Raw genomic sequence first — 17303 nt, 5'->3', positions numbered from 1 at the left:
TACGGGAACTAACGAGTCAGATAAAGTCCTCCTTTAACCCCTAAATCCCCGCGGAGCATCACCTCTTGTTTCCTTTCCTCCTTCCCTTTCCTTTAATTTCCTCCTTCCATTTTCTCTCCTCCTATCATTTTCTCTTCTTTTCCTTTCCTCTTCTTTCCTTTCCTCCTTTCATCTTTACCTTTTCTTTTCATTGCATTTCCTCCTTTTTTTCCTTTCCTCCTTTCCTCTTCTCCATTCCTTTTATTTTCCTTTCCTCCTTTTGTTTCCTCTCCTCTCCTCCATTCCTTTTCTTTCCTCTTCTCCTTTCCTTTACTCCTTTCTTTCCTCTTTTCTTTCCTTTCATTTCATCCTTTCCTTGCTTTTCCTCTTCTCCTTTCCTCCTTTTGTTTCCTTTCCTCGGCAGCATCAGGGAACAACAGACGATTAAAAATCAGGTTCTTTTGCAACAAACAAGTGTTCATTACGTTCAAATAACAGATATAGTGGAGTTAATCTACAGAAGATTATATGGATTATTATTATTTTTATTAGGGCAACTTATTCAATCGATTAACCTTTATCTTGTAGTTACTGAACATACATTTTACTAAAGTAACCTTTTCAATGCAGGACTTTTTTACTGTGTGGTGTAGAGCTGCAGAGATGAATCGATCAGTTGTCATCTATTAAATTAATCACCAGCTATTTTGATAATGGCTTAATCGGTTTAAGTCATACATAATGAAAAAAAGTAAACCTTCTCTGATTGCAGCTTGTTCAATGTAAATATGTTCTAGTTTCTTCTCTCCTCTGTTTTCACGTTTTTCGGACATTTTAAAGACCAAACAATTAATCCTGTTTGAAGTTCAGGAGTTTTGGAATAAAAACGCTGCCAGGGTGTTTTTTTTTTTTCATTACAAAAGCACCTTAGTCAACTTTTTCTTGTAAAAAAAAAAAAAAAAAAGACGCCACTTGAGAACATAGCCTTAGTTTTTATTTAAACATTTTTTTTCATTTAACTGTTACATTTCCTGTAACATTTAACTCTCCTGTTGTCTTCAAAGTTAGAAATACCGTATGTGTTTCTTTCAACCAAATTGCCCTAAAATAACATGGATGGTTCCATCTAAAGGCCTTTTTATGCTTCTGCGTAGAATCGACGGCATACTCCCACAGACCCCTCTGCGTCTACGCCGTAGCCTGAAGTGCACTTCTCGAAAAATTTAACTACACGTCGCGATGACGCACGTCTCTCGGCCGTGGCTTGGTAGCGTTGCATTTCCGCCGAGCCTCATTTCCTGGTTCTCCTTCTCCGTAAACAACATGAGATCAAGGAGAGGGTTAACTTCTCCTGCCACAGATCTCCCAACGTGGTCAGAAACAACAGAAGAGACTCTTTTGTTTCTCACTAGGACTCTAGAGTCACTACTCACTCCGAAGCTAATCGCCGTCACTCTCTCACTTCTCCCTCGCTCTACCACACACACACACACTCGCCAAACACACACACACATGCCGGCACGCACCTGCGCACAAGGGTAAACTTAGGTAGGCTACAGCGAAAGCTCTGCGTGGAGCCTCCGCAGAACCATAAAACGGCCTTAATGCTCTTTGCAAGTAAAATTAATCTTACTTTCATTAAATTTGGGTGCTGCCATTTAGGAAATTGAAATGGTTTTGAAAAAGTATTGCGACAAAACTTTGACATGTACTCGTCTGTGTTAACCCATCAACATAAATTCCTCTAAACTTAATTTTAAATTAAAATAATTACTATTTTTTTCTAATATGTAAATTAGGTTTATTGACCAAGAATTCCATAAAGAAGTGCAAAAGTAGAGTAAATAAGTTGGGATGAAGATGGCTAAGAAGATGGAACACAGAATTGGGTGATAATTCATACATTATGCGTTATAAACAGGCCAAACAAAAGGACAACAGGTGCACGGTCGACATGAAGACAATACTGAGGTTAAATGATGTTTCAAAGTCCACGCTGCCAGGCTATACAATGTGATGTATTAATTAGTCTTAAAGTATTAAAATTTAAATAAAATAATTAAAAACTGAAATCCACGATAACATATCCATCAAGTCCCTTTAACAAGAAATGAGTATGCTACAAAGCTAATTTAGACTATCAGCTTTATCAGCAATGTTTTCTAGAAGAGGACTTTAAATATATTAACTTAAAAAAAAAATTGCTGAAATCAGCCAATAAAATATCCATCAAGTTTTTAACAGTAAACCCCTTCATATTTGCATTTCAAAAAACGTTTTCTTTATGTACATAAAACTGAGCTGGGCAAAATGGAGAAAAATCTAGAATCACGATATTGTTCACCAAATACCTTGATATCGAGACGATATTGTAAAGTTGACTATTGGTGCTTTCAGAGAATATTTACTCAATGAGATTTGTGATAAATAATCATCAGTATAGAGGATAAAATAACTAAGTGGGTAAGAACAGGCCGGTAAGATTTTTTGTATATGTTGCCCAGTCCAATATGAAATAGTAATATTTCTGCAGCAGATTGCAGTCCTTCTGCACCATTGAGTCAGTGTGGAGGAAGACGAGGAGAAGGATGAAGTCATGCAGGGTCAGTGTGACGAGTACAATGCTCCCTCACACACACACAGCAGACAGTCAGTCGGTTCAGTGTGAGGGAACGTGAGCTTTTAAATGCAGCGTGAGCGTACAGTTGTGATTACACACACACAGCTAACTGTCTGCGTGTGTAATCTGTGTAACGCTGCTGCAGGCGAAGGACTGAAGAGACCGTTTGTCTCGTTGGGACTTGAGATGGTTGGGACAGATGAGTGACGCTCCAGATTAATGACACTGTGACCTCAGACTAACAGCCAGGAGTCATTCTCTTGTCTCTCGCTCTGTGCGGTTACATCGTATCACAGTGGCCTCATTTATTTCTTCAACTTCTAACCCACAGAGACGTCACAGTCAAGTACTCCGATCATTGAGCTTTAGAGGGGAACTCCACTGATTTTACACAAGTAAAACTTAAACACTTTGTCTCCACACACACACACCTGGATTGTCATACCAGTTGTCTACAAATAGCAAGGTTTCCATTTCAGGAAAGCCACCCTGAACCCTCCTTCACCCTTTCCAGTTTTTACCATCATGCACATGGTACAAAAGCCCACCCTTTATTTTAAAATAAATCTCTCTGCAATAACCACTAAATAAAAGCAAGACTTTACAGCTGATGTTTAGTGTTTTTAATAAGCCTTACCGAACTTCTGTCACCACTTTTGGACAAAGTTATCTATATGTATGTATCTTTATCCTTTGTGTTTAAAGGGGTTACAACCATCCCAATCAGCAATTGTTTGAGCAGAGACAACTTGGCATGTGTATGTAGTTATTTAAAGCCCCATGGCATGAAAATTTCACTTTGAGGTTTAACGTACATATGCATTCCCCCAGTGGCTAGAAATGGTGACCGTGGTAAACAGAGCCCTGGGTATCCGGCTCTGCCTTTGAGAAAATGAAAGCTCAGATGGATCAATCAGGAATCTTCTCCTTATGAGATAAGGAGCAAGGTTACCTCCCCTATCTCTGCTTTGCCCACCCACGAGAGAACAGAGACTTCAGATACGGTATTAGGGGACCACTGAGGTCTATAGAGAAGAATCCAAAAAGCAGCATATCATAGGACCTTTAACCCGCTAAAGGCACTTTTCCCTATTGAGTTTGCCTTTACTGGTGTGTCCCATTCACTGTCAATAAGTAGCAGGGAGTACAGTGACAATGTTTGGTAGGTTTGTTGCATTTTGGCAACTCCGTGCCAACTAATTTGGAGCGACTGAGGAAACACAAAATGGCCCTGAAATGTAGAGTTGAAGGTTGACCATTTTACTTTCCCCAATGTCAAATTCTTGCTCATACTGATATTCTTTGCTTACTGGAGAGCAGAATTTTGGTACCGTTTGTCAAGACAGGCCTCAACCTGCAGGATTACTCACTAAATGGAAAGGTTTAAAACATGTGTATAAATGTTGGTAGAACATTTGCAGTCAGTATAAAGCTCCAGAAATGTCAGTTTAAAAAAAAAAAAAAAAAAAAAAAAAAAAAAAAGTCTACACCCAAGGTGGGAAACCCAAGCCATTGAAAACTTGTTTATAAAAAATATAAATAAAAATGCTCAGGAGTCTACATGTGCACAGGAATAAAACCTGGTATACCATCATATTTTACATTAAATGTGTACTGCCCAAATCTCAAAAAAAATTAAAAATTAAATTTATTAAAAACAAAAATGCATGAAGTTTCTTCACATCTAAAATAAAGTGCAAGTGAAAGGTCCTTCGATCTTTGGAAATGTGAAAGTAACGTTGTCTCAAGGCTTGTTGAGCAGAGCGGCCGCCATGGTCGTGATGGTGGACGACTTCAGCTGAGGAATGAGGCTGATCTTCATCAGCTTGCTGCTCGAGTACTTGTTCCTCACGGCCTGCAGAGGGACAAACCGAATTTAAGTTTCATTTAACACCAAAATCACAAGTTGTGTGCTTGTCATGCAACTCACCTGGAATTTGGTCTTCCCGTTATTTACAATCACAATATTTTTGGCGATGTGCTGCATGATGGGCTTCAGGTGGGCTGAGTCATAAGTGGAGTAGTGCTGCTGTGTAGGAGACTGACAAGACAGATCAGTTAAAATAATGCAGCAAAAACAAAATTAAGCAATATTACAAGGTGAGATTTCATGTTTTCTTGGCATGGCAGTGATGCAGCTAGGACAGTAAGCTAGATGTCAAGATGTTACATTAGACCCGAGTGTAAGCGAGAATATACAATGGTTAAGTTATGAACTTTATATTGTGGGGTATTTGCTCTCAATAGACAGTCCCTCCAGAAAAACGCGATTATGCGATCGCTTAATTCAATGCATAATAGCCAAAGTCCGAACATCTTTGTGGGGGCCGCATTTTTCAAATACACACTTTCGCAGCATAAACTGCTGATTTTGGTGCAAAACATGCAGGGCTTGCATGATTTCATAATCTCTGCATTTGTTGCAAAAAAAAGTCACCTTAGCAGAAAGTTGAAATGTTTACTTCACACAAGAGCAGCCATTTTCCCCTGTTGCCATGGAAACATTATGAAGTGATGCAATTATGCGACGTGATCATTGAAAAGCAAGGTGTTGGGGAATCACTTCTCAAACTGCAGTTTATGCAAGTTCCTGCAATTTCACATAAAATTGCATAAGTATTCCATCGCATTTAAGAAAACGTGCCGCATAAGGATTTTTGCCTGCAACAATCCAAAAAAAAAAAAAAAAAACTGCATTTTTCTGCAAGGACTGATAGACCCGTTTATCTAAACTCAAGCCAACTTGAGCAAACCTCATTGTGGAATTTCCCAACATGAACACAACTGGATGTATGAACACAAAACTGCTCTGCTAGCAAGATAGTGTTGCAACCAAGATATCTGCTGAATGGTTTCCTCATGCATAGATTTAGCTGCTATATGTCCAAACTTGAAGCAACAGACCATTTCTGATAAGTTTAGTCAACTGGAGCCAATTTTAGTTTTGTAGAGCTTGTGGGATTTTCCAAACTGTTTATGTACCACACAACCTGGTTTGCTAGCTCAATCTTTTAAGCCAAAAAAAAAAAAAAAAAAAAAAAACAGATTTAGCATCTGTACTTTACATGTAGCAGCCATTTGTAACAGTGCTTTAGTAATGAACGTGTGGCTGTGTTTAAGCTGCTCTGGGTGTGCCGTCAAGGCTGATTTGAGCCCTTTCCTAATGTCAATTTGACCACATTGCCTGGTTGGATCTACAGGTTGTAGGATTTAAAAAAAAAAAAAATTTAAACTGTATTTATACAAAACTTTTATAGTCTTAATGACTACTCAAAGCACTTTTATGTAGTACACAAACCATTCCCCCACACTGTGTGGTATAAGGGGCCACCTGCTCAGATAAACATTCACACGCTGATGGTGTGGCATTGGGAGCAACTCGGGGTTCAGGGTCTTGCCCAAGGACACTTAAACATAGGACTGCAGGGCCAGGGATCTAACCACTTGAACCAGCTGATAGAAATGGTCTAAGTTCTAAGTGTAGAGGACAATCCTGTGAGACTCACCCAGGGCAGCTCTTCAAGCAGCAGCTGGGAGAGACTGAGCGCTGCAGCGGCGATCTCCGACGGCCGATAGTGCACCATGCTGTAGTCGACCAGGGTCAGCTCCATCAGGTACTTGGCCAGCGTGTGTCTCTCTACATCAGACTGAGACACACAGCATCCAGCCCACTGAGAACACCGATACCGGACATTAACAAATCCAAACCCATCTAAAATACTCTTTAAGCAGTTTCCTTCATTAAAGTGACCTTACCTTTATCATTAGAACAATTCATAAATGTCTCCCCTTAAACAAAGGCTTTTCTCAGCAATAATTAGTCAAATAAAATCCCACTTTGTTGGTATGTAAAACTGACCAATAAAACTGAAGAGATTAAACATGATCCTGTGCAGCTTACCAGCTTTTTAGAAGCCATTACAGAAGGGAAATTAAGGCTCAGTGCACTTTAAACCAAAAAGGGATGTAGTGGCCTACAGATGCCTGTAGAAACAAATTTGCTGGTGATAAAGACTAAACTGTGCCAGGTTTTATTTAATATGAGAATGTTTAGGTGGTCAGAGTTGTGCACATTCCTGCAACTAAAGACATGGAAATTTAAATCAGTCTTGTTTGGTTTTAAGTAGTGCAAGGGAAGAAAAGTGATGCTTAACTGATAGTTACATGCCACCCATGGCAAATTGAACACCCAGTGAACTGATATTAAGAGATGATGTAGTTCTGTGGTTAAATGTCAAATGAAGGAAAGTTCCCACTACAGGGCTTTAGCCCCGATTTTCTGCTCGCAGACAGTAGATCGGAGGCAAATCTGTGTTGGCCTGGCACACAATGTGCCAATCGCTCAAAAGGTGTGATGTTTGCAGACACAATCCAGATACAAAGTGGACTAAATATCTGGAGTTGTTAGGGACTCCGCTAGGTGGCCAGTTGGCTGGAGCCCTAATGAGAGCAAGACAAGGGCCGAGGTGAAACCAGGGGAAGAGGTTGCTTGTAACTTACTGTATGAGACAGAAACTCGTATAGTGTCAACAGTAGAGCGAATGGACTACTTTGAAAGTATTTTAGTGGGAACTTAGCTTCAGTTAAATCTATGCAAAAACTCACATTCGCCACCTTGGAGGCCCGTCTGAGGAAGTGTAAAGGGAGAGGACGTCCCAGCTCAAAGTTTAGGGTCCTCAAAACCAGCTGTTCCATCTCCAGAATCTGATCCTTTGTAAAGGCGTTGTCTGTGATGTACGCAAAGTCTCCGACCTCGGGAGCGTACATCTCCTCGTATTTACAGGCCACCAGCATGGCCGTCACGCCAACAAGCTGCAGCTTCCTGCGAGAGACCGGCTGGACCTGCAGCACGGAGGGAAACGTTTATACACACAGCTCCCAAAAACCAAGAGAAGAGAACATGGAGTCAGTCCTTACCTGGAGAAAACGATCCAGGACAGCAACTGTGAGGTACAGAGTCTCCTGCAGCAGCTGGAACCTGCAGTGAACCTGGACCAGCCAGTCGATCAGAAGCGCTCGCATGCGTTCGGTGATTTCATAACCCTGCATGTAGTTGGCTCGTACGGCCTGCTGCACCTGTGGAGACCGACTGATGTAATACACCCACCACCGCAGGGAGAGAGCAGAGAGTTTGGCTGGGGGAGGAAATAACTTACCTCCAGGATGTGTAGATAATTATAGATATCTTTGACGTAGTCTGAGCAGAGCTGTGGCAGGTCCGAGTCCTGCTCGTCCACATCCTGCACTGTGAGCAGCGCCTCAGAAAAAGCCTGGCACAGTTCCTCCTCCTCCTTCATGGACACGTCAGCCACCATCTCTTCTGAAACTGGGGGGAGAGGATCTGCAGGCGCTGGGACCGGGACTACTGGAGGCACCACGGGTTTGGCTTTTTGGGCACAAGATGGTTTGACTGATGCAGTTGATTTGGTTGGTCCAGTCCTCTGAGGAAACAAATCAAATGCAGTTTAATTCAGAAGAGGGCATTTGAGTTTCAGGTTGAAAAGCTCATTAGATTTGAATAAATGAAACATTTAACTGAACATTTTGAAAATAAGTTGTCATGTTGCGAAGAACAGTTACTAGGGGGTACGGTCATCAAGCATATTTGCTTAATTTGATGTAATTTCATTCATCACTTCAATTACCCGTACCAGTTGAAGGTACTTCAAGAAGGTGCTTTGAAAAGAATCCGCTAAATGAATGTTACTGCATGCATCCAATGTATTTCACTTAAAGTGAAAAACATTACCCACTGGGATTAACACGCTGCTACAGCCTCTACATGATTTTGGATTTGTGGACAAGGCTGTCCACATACTTTGGTGTATATAGTGTAACGTTAGTTCGTGTCCATGTGTGTGTTTTGGGGTTATTTTCTGATTCACAGCGCTGATTACAAGTGGAAACAAAGAAACGAAGATACATAGTAAAGGCAACATGACTACCAATTATTGAACGACTCTGTCGTTTCTCCATGATAATGTTACCTTTGTGATGGCTGCTGCTCCGGAAAAGTTGGTTAGCTCCCCGAGAGCAGCTCTCCTCGGACCTGCTGTGGCTTTTCTGCCCATCTTCGCGGGGTTCACTGCGGCTGGGAGCTGCTAAAAGAGAAAATGAAAGAAAATAAGTACTTCGTTAGTCCGTTAACACGCTTAATAAAAAGCAAAGGGCTAACTAAAAGCTAAGTGGGGAGCAGACTGTATGGTTAGCTAAAGATTCTAGCTAGCGAAGCTAATATAAGCCGCTTTGCTAACAACTAAACGCAGCAAAACAGCGAAATAACTTCAGTTCACTCACCGCAGCACGAACTTCAACGGACGACATTATTAACGTCTGCAGCAACTAGGCCAAACTGTGAGTAAAAAAACAATATTTAGCAACCAGCACGACTTGCAGAAAAGATCCGTCCACACTGATTTAATTTTGCATGTAAACAACACGGGCATGAGTGCCTTTTAAATAGCGCTCCGTCCGATCTGATTGGATACAGCTTTGGTATGAGGCTCCTGATTGGCTGACAACCAGTGACCTCAAAGATACAGTTTCAAGAGAAGTTTTATGTTGTACTTCGTCAATGTGGAGTTAAGATACTTTGTATACTACTGAGTGAAGTACTGCATCATAAATCATATCACATGTTTTTTAATGTAAATAAACTATTATCAATTAACCGTAGTGGAGTAAAACAAATTACAATCGTAAGTATAGAGTAGCAGAGAAGGTACAAGTAGGTCAAATGTGTACTAAGTAAATGTACTTAATTTCATTCCACCACTTTGTTTGTTACTATGACAATATGAGAATAAACACAAAAACAATATTGTGTAAAACTGTGTAAAATATATAAACTAACAACACTCATTATTATTATTAAAGAAAAGTAATTAGTTTCTCAAAACTGAAGCTACTGGGGAAGTTTCTTAATGTAGTTCTTTTTCCTGACAAACAGAAATTAAAGGAGACCTCTGGTGATATTTTACAGTTTTCTTATCGTCAACAAATCCCATGAAAAGACTAAAACCAACAGTGAATGTATTTAAAGCCCGTGACACACCAGCCCGACGGCCGACCTTTGGCAGTCAGACTGATCAGTCAGCTCTCGAACCTCCTATGGCGCCATTTTGATGCTACAAAGCGATCACCTCCCGTTAGCATCCCATTGACTCCCATTCATTTTGACGTCACTTGACAGTGAATAACTTCACATCTGAAGCGTTTAAAGACTCTATTTGTCCATTGTTTATTTCTAAAGAAACACAACAATGTATAAAAGGCTCCATTACCTTGTACCTCACGTTATGGCTCCGTAGCAGACGCTTTTATAAAAATAGGCTAACGATTGTGTCACATAGTAGAGGAATTACCGTATAGTACAGGAGAAGCTTGTAGGCAGTTTCGACTTACATGAGCTGTTTAAGTTTAATTACTAATGTTAACTAGCATGTTAGTGATCAGTAATTAGCCTGTGCCTATGTTATCTCCTTACATATACCTACACTCTCCATCTCTGTAAGATTGGGAATGATTGAGATTTCTCTCGGCACAGCTACCAGAAGACTTCACAATTTCAGACAAGTTGCTCACGTCACATCTATGTTGTCTCTGTCAGTTGGAGGCTGCGCAGTAAAGCAAGAGATCACCGGAAAAGTGCTTCTAATATCCTTCACTGGTCTCCGTCCAGAGCAACGGGGTCTGTTGGTCCGTTTTATATATGTCAATGCACGGGACACACTGAACAGACTCGGGTCACTGACCTCGCCAGACTGTCCCACGGCCGATTGTTGGGTGGATGTGTCAGGGCCTTAACATGTATTGTGTGTATGAAAGCCTGATACATCTTCTTCCTCTGTGCCATAGATTAGATTAGATAGACATAGAGCTCCATTGTTGTTAAAAACACATCAATGAGCCACACTGTTGCCACAAATACTCACAGGAGCTGCAACGATTAGGCGACTAATCGATTAGTCGATTGGCAGAAAAATCTAAAAAGTATTTATGCAAAAATAACTGAAAATGCTGTTTTCAGCCTCTCAAATGTGGAAATGCCCTGCTCTTTTATGCTTTATTTCAAATTAAACTGAATATATTTGGATTTTTTGACAAAACAAGACATTTAACTTGGACTTTGAGAAACTGGGATGGACTTTTTTCTTTTTTTTTTTAAATAGACATTTTATAGATAAAACAATTAATCAAGAAAATAATCTACTGATTAATTGATAATTCAATTAATCGTTAGTGGCAGCCCTGCTCATAGAGCACCAAATGTGGATTCATCTTTACTTCTTATCCTTAGTTACATAAGTCTGCCTGTCTGTGTTTGTTTCACTGTTGGTTTTTATGTATTTATGTGACTTTTTGCTTTAATCGACAGCTTTTAACCATCTAGGTTGCTGCCTCAGTCTTGTTTGTCTTTATGCGTGTACTGTACGTGGCTGCTGGTCCATGTTTGCTTTTTATGTTTTATGCATCTGTGACTGTTTGTTTGTTATGTCTGTTTTTTAGTGTTTTATCATGTGTGTCATTTCTAAAAGCCTAGTCTATATCCTTGAAGTTCTATGTCCGGGATTGCTCCGTTGCCGACAGAAATTCTACCGGATGTCCCTCTTTTTGCTCGGATATCCGTCACCTTCCTCTGTTTCTGTGTCGGGGTTCTAACCTCCGGTGGATTTGTGAGGACTATGGTTAACTGCTCCTCAGATCTCTGCAGGGTAAATCCAGACAGCTAGCTAGACTATCTGTCCAACCTGAGTTTTCAGTTGCACGACTAAAACGTACACGTTCCACCAAAACAAGTTCCTTCCAGAGGCTATTTAGCAGAGGCACCGTGGCTCCGTCCGGCGCTTAGCACTGCCCAAGACGACTGTGATTGGTTTAAAGAAATGCCAATAAACCAGAGAACGTTTTTCCATCCAGAGGCCTGTACTACGAAGCAAGATTTGGCGTTAACGAGGTAACTTCAGGTTCAACCCGGGGTCTGGTGTACTTATGCTGAACACCTAACCTGGTCGGGATCAGGTTAAGTTGGAGATCGGAGATCAACCGGTGTTAAAGCACCGCCTACTGACCAACCAATACTCGACTGATCACGGAGTCACCGTTCTTAGACGATCAAGTGGAGCTCGGTGAGCGTAGAGAGAGAGAGAGAGAGAGAGAGAGAGAGAGAGAGAGAGAGAGAGAGAGAGGAGAGAGAGAGAGAGAGAGAGAGAAAAGTTAAAACATTTAGAGAACGACAACCCTGTTAACATTCCCTGATTCTTTATGAAAGATATAGATTTTCAGCGGAGGGAATTATGTATCTTTGTTGGCTTCTTGAGTCGTGCGTTTGAATTATGTTTTTATATTTTTTATTTGCTCCCATCGTGGCTTCCCACTGCCAGGGTTTCAACTGAAGTAATAGGCAATGAAAGTTTATGGAAAGGACAAGTGTAATTATGGTCAGATCTTGTGCCTGACTGATGGGCCCAAGAAATGAAAACCGGCAGCTGATTGGACGAATGCATCACATGGGTTTGTTTTCTACGGAAATTCAAAGTCAGACTGTCATGGCGACTCTTTCAGAATACGATCTCATATTGGACTAAAATAGTTCACCGAAAAAACGTGTTTCTGAAAACATTTAAAGAGAGAAATAGGCCATGCAGTTGCTGAATCTGTCTTCATTTCAGATCAACAAAAGTCAGTTTAAAGATTTTCATCAGATTTTGAGAGACTCTAGTCACCTCATCCCGTTCGTCATTTCCTGGTGAGTCCCGACTGCCCTGCCTCCGACTGAACACGTCAGGTCGGCCAAAATAAAGGCCGACAGCCCCCCCAGACTGACGATGGCACGGGACACACCGAACAGACTCGAGTCTCCGACCTCACCAGGCTGTCCCACGGGCGATTATCGGCCCGGTGTGTCTCGGCCTTTAGGTTAGGTGAAGCCGGGTAACGTAAATAAATCCTGGGCACGTTGATCCCGATTCTTACTACAGGCCTCAGGAATGCTGTGTGGACTAGCCAGACCCTCCTCCGCAGCGCTGTTGAGGAAGGTCTGGCTAGACTACTCAAAGCCTAACCAGGGACAAGGACCACATACATTGCATCGGTTGCACTTTACATGTAACAATTCCTGTACGTATTGTCCCTGACAAATAAACTGATAAAATAAATAAAATTATCCACCGCTGAAAATAATCCCAACAGATGCTCCGTTTCCTTGTGTTAGTTTGCTAAAAACTACCATCAGCAGTTTTAGGAAATCACTGATTTTGAAAAATCTAACTAAATCTTTGTGAGATGTTTTTAGAGATTTAGGTCTTTAGGAGGAACCAATGGGCTTAGAGCGGAAGACAGGAAGTCAGAACGCATTGGGAGACGGACGAGTACATTGTTGATTCTGTTGTTTTTTCTAAATAAGATATATAGAATAAAACTAACCATATCCGTGACAGACTCTCAACAAAGAGAATATTTCAAAAACCAAACTTTGACGTCAGCATCTAGCCGACCTCAAAACAGGCTCAGGAAACAAGAGTCACAAAGAAACTTTATATAGTTTTCAAGTATTCAAAACTGTTAAATAAGTACAAGATGTGTTCACATGATTTACATATCGGACAATATATGCACTGTCCATTTTTAATTCTGTTTACGTTTCCCCAACTACCCACGCAACACGCTAAAATGTCCGCAAGCTATTCACATTTTGTTTTTCTTATCTTTTTTTTAATCTTTTTTTTCTTCTTTTACTTTTTGAATCAATTGGAAACCTTGACAGCTGTCTATTGGACAAAGACCACACAGACACCTGGAACAGTTTACAGTGTAGGATGGAGACGTCCGACGGAGGGGTGAGGACAGACTGAGCCAGGTTTAGAACTATGATTAGCTGCTGGTGATGTGAACAGTACATATTAACACAAGGAGAAGTGGGTTAACATTCAATCTCAGTTGATCCCTTGATCTATTGGACAGTTCGTTGACTTCCACTCAACAAAAATAAAAGAATATACAGGACTGACGGTGGACTTGTGTTGAAGGGTTTCAGTTTTTCCAGGGGGAAGCAGATGGCTTAGCATTGTCACTCCCAAAGGGTAACTTTGGTTATTTCCAACCTTTTTATCAAATGCGCATCGTCAATTTTGTCCACTAAAAGTGTTCTTTTTGCCGCTGACAGGCTCAGATTATTTTTCTAAGTGTCTGACAACGTTATAGAAATATTCCTACAGAGATAGGCCTTTTTATTAAAGAGTAAAATCCTCTTTTGTTTAACCATAAACAGCTCAGAGATTGCTAGCGCTAAACCCACCAGACTCCATTTAAAAAAAATACTTTGAGCGTGTATAGAGCCAACATATTGTCACATGTAAATCGGTAAACTATGTGTTTATTTCAACCAAAACTAGAGTTGAGATTGTTAGAAAAGAAAACCCAAAATGGCTTCTCATAGTTTTGTGTCTGACGACTTTGAATGAAGTGTATTTTAAGATGATAAAATGACTGTTTATTTACATGGAGTCTGGTTGGTTTAGCGATAGCAATTCCACGGATGTTTTTCTGTTTTAAAAAAGCATCTTACTCTTTAACAGGAAGGTCGACCTCCTTAGAAAACCCTTTCATAATGTTGTCAGACACTTAAAATAATAATCTGAGCCTGTCAGTGGCAAAAACAGCACTTTTGTGGACGTAAATTGAAGGTGCGCAATTGCCCATTCACTTACATTGCAGCTTGTTTCTCCGCTGCAGACTGCAGCGATCTCGCTTAATACTGGACCAATGTCAAAGATTGTTGTTCTCATCAGTCACTTAGACCCAAAAAACATAGGAAGATAGGGTCCAGGTTGAAAAAAAAAAAGTTACCCTTTGATTAGTTACAAATTTGGTCTAAATGTGTCAAAAAGATTAAGGCACCTAATGCTGTTGGATAGACAATTACACTTTTCTACAAACAAAATAAAAGCATATGAGCTCTTGTAAATAAAATTAAAAAAATTAAAGTTACAATCTCGAAGATTGGCGGCACCTAGGGCGAAAAAAAAGCAATAATTGCAGTGTGTGTTTTTTGGATCTTACTTGCCAGGGATACAAACTCGGCTCGTTGCGATTCTTTCCGGGAACGTTGCCCCAGACACCCAGTTCATAATACTGAAAATGAGAGGGCTTTCACCAGTGGGCTCAATCACCACAGAGAGCCGAAGTCACGCCCTTCTACTTCCGGTCCATGGGACCTTAATTTGGAAAAAATATGAACCAGAGTCAATGGAGAGATAATTATTTTTTGATCCAGTTTGAATTGATCCATGGATTACACAAATGATGTTCGACAATTTAAAACATTTTTCAACCTAATAAAGTCTCCTTTTATTGTTAAACTGTTGAAGTATCAGACTGTGAAAATACGTCATTAGAAAGACTACACGCTTCAGTATATTTTAAATTGAAGAACATCATATTTGTAATCCATGGCTAGGTTCAAACGGGATTAAAAAATAATAATCCCCCCCTCACTAGCATCCATATTTTTTCCGAGTTAAGGTCCCATGAGGTCCACTGGAAGGGGCGTGACTTGGGCTCTCTATAGCGTTACCTCTTTTGACGATAGACAGTGAATTACCAGACATTTTATTTAAATGAAAATCTTCGAGATTATTACTTTAAAAAACACCATTTAATTAGGCTACAGACACAACTCATAAAATGTGTATTACCGATGTAAAAATGTGTATTTCTACAGAATTTTGGGCCTGTTGAAGTTAATGCTGCCATCTACCAATACAGGGTTACACAGGACAGAAACTCAAACAAGATGGTAAGGAAATAAAAGTAGCACCATAGAGAAAAAGAATACATGATTCTACGCTAGTTAAGAACATTTCAGACCATGTCATTTTCCCTCCACAAAACTCTAGTGTTGATGGTTAACTTTCAAACATCTGATTAGGTAAATAAAAAGTGAGACTGGACTTTGAGAGAAAATAAATGTTCAGCTGAGGGACATGAGCCAGTCTTTCTGTACATTACTTTTCAGAATTACAGATCTAAAAAGCATATAGGTAGCCTTTATGTATGGATTTGGTTTTAAATGTTTGTGTGCCATGTTACCATTATATACACAGTAGCTCCAAAGACAAACAACTGGTCCATTTATTCTTAAACTGAACTCGGATTATAAAACCTTGTGTGCTTTTATTTCTTGGACCTCTGCAGCTTAATTTATTTACAGCGCTGTGGAGTCGAAAAACATTGTGCAACTCCGTGAGATGGTTCAGGTCATGAGCGGGCGACAACTGCAGGCAAACTGAACCCACACGGACCTTCCACATGCATATTGTTTCTGCCAACGTTTCTCTTCTTTCACGTGAGATTATTGTGTCCGTGGTCTGCAGCACACACACGTTTGGTGCATGTTAAATACATAACATATATAAAAAACGAATCAACAACTCTTTCTAATGGTGAATAACATGATCGTTTAACATGATTGAACTCTACAGACATTAACTTACACAGTAAATAATGTTGATGGTTAATAAATTACAGATATTCAAGTGGTTCTTTCTTTTCCAGGGAAACTACCGGCGGATAATGAGAACATGGCACCTGAATCCAAATTAACTGACTGATCGTATAATGCCTCTGGAGCAACCACGCCACACTGTACGTTCAGCACGGTTCGCCACACAAAAATTACGAACTATGAGACAGAAATCAAAAGTTCAATTAAAACCTGCCTATGAGACAGAGGAGATAATCACCATACTGTACACTTTCTACAATATCCATGTCCATTATGAATATAACAAGTGCATTCACTCAAAAGGAGGAGTTGAACATAAAGACAAAAATCTCGTTTTTCACTTATGATCCGGTCAAATTATTCCAAAACTATAAGATGACGAACTTGGTGAATTCCTGCAGTTTACATTCAGCATAGTGTGCAGATTTAGGGGGCTTTCACACCTGCCTCACTTAGTTTGGTTGACTCGCACTAGAGTTTGTTTTTCCGGCCGTTTGGGCAGGGGTGAATGCAGCAATCGCACTGAAGCGCGCACCAAAAACGGACCAAAAACGGACCAAACGAGCGTACCAAGACCTCCTTGAAGGGTGGGGTCTCTGTTAGGGTTGGGTACCGAAACCGGTTCCTAAACAACCGGTAGGAATCGGACCGGATTAGAACGCAAATTTTGGTTCCACTTGATGTGTCGACTGAAGTTATTTTCCCCTCCGTCGTTCCGAAACGGACGTAAAAATACCACGCTCTCTCTGTAGTCTACCGATAGCTAGCTACCATGAATGTAGGCTACTTTTAAAAATGCCATATTTTCTCTCTGGGCTCACCAAAAACGGACGTAAAAGCATATTAACCATTCACTGCACGTGATCGGTAATAAACATATTACATCTTTGATGCACGTTTTTCAATAATCTGTTTACGAATCGGAATAGTTTTAAAAGTACCGAATCGTTAAAATCCAAAACAATACCCAACCCTAGTCTCGGTACCAGGGTTCAAAATTAACTTTTTCGTCCACCAGCCAAATGGCTAGAAGGTTTAAATCCTACCAGCCGCTCCATAGATTGCCATTGTGGTTTTTTAGGCTGTCGAGTTAAGCCAGTCTACCAGCCACTTGCATATTTTAACCAGCATTTGGCTGGTGGATGGTGCTAATTTTGAACCCTGCTCGGTACGCTTTCAACCCAACTCTGGAGTTTTGTG

At 40.5% G+C, this 17303-nt stretch overlaps 1 protein-coding gene across 3 annotated transcripts; it reads right to left on the bottom strand.

Annotated features, from left to right (window-relative positions):
* Positions 1-4222: 4222 nt before the first annotated feature.
* Positions 4223-9046, bottom strand: LOC114552441 (G2/mitotic-specific cyclin-B2-like). 3 transcript variants are annotated; one of them, XM_028573235.1, is made up of 8 exons: positions 8897-9046; positions 8587-8700; positions 7756-8040; positions 7517-7675; positions 7205-7441; positions 6106-6246; positions 4530-4640; positions 4223-4454 (listed from the first exon to the last, which is right to left on the bottom strand). In XM_028573235.1, the coding sequence occupies exons 1-8, from the start codon at positions 8921-8923 to the stop codon at positions 4344-4346; spliced, it is 1185 nt and encodes a 394-aa protein (XP_028429036.1). In that variant the 5' UTR covers positions 8924-9046; the 3' UTR covers positions 4223-4343. The 3 variants fall into 3 exon arrangements, with proteins under 3 accessions (XP_028429036.1, XP_028429054.1, XP_028429044.1); XM_028573253.1 differs by having other exon boundaries at positions 7756-8037; XM_028573243.1 differs by having other exon boundaries at positions 8587-8697.
* Positions 9047-17303: the final 8257 nt, after the last annotated feature.

Source organism: Perca flavescens, chromosome 1 (genome assembly GCF_004354835.1).
Source record: "Perca flavescens isolate YP-PL-M2 chromosome 1, PFLA_1.0, whole genome shotgun sequence".
In the NCBI taxonomy this organism is placed as follows: Eukaryota; Metazoa; Chordata; class Actinopteri; order Perciformes; family Percidae; genus Perca; species Perca flavescens.
This window is presented reverse-complemented; position numbering and strand designations above follow the sequence as displayed.

Bases quoted from the DNA above. Each gene is read 5' to 3' on its own strand.
- LOC114552441 (XM_028573235.1), bottom strand. From the start codon at position 8,923: ATGTCGTCCGTTGAAGTTCGTGCTGCG. The intron at 7,676-7,755 runs GTAAGTTATTTC...CGGTCTCCACAG, and splicing joins ATTATCTACACATCCTGGAG to GTGCAGCAGGCCGTACGAGC. The intron at 4,641-6,105 runs GTGAGTCTCACA...CTGTCTTGTCAG, and splicing joins TGCTTGAAGAGCTGCCCTGG to TCTCCTACACAGCAGCACTA.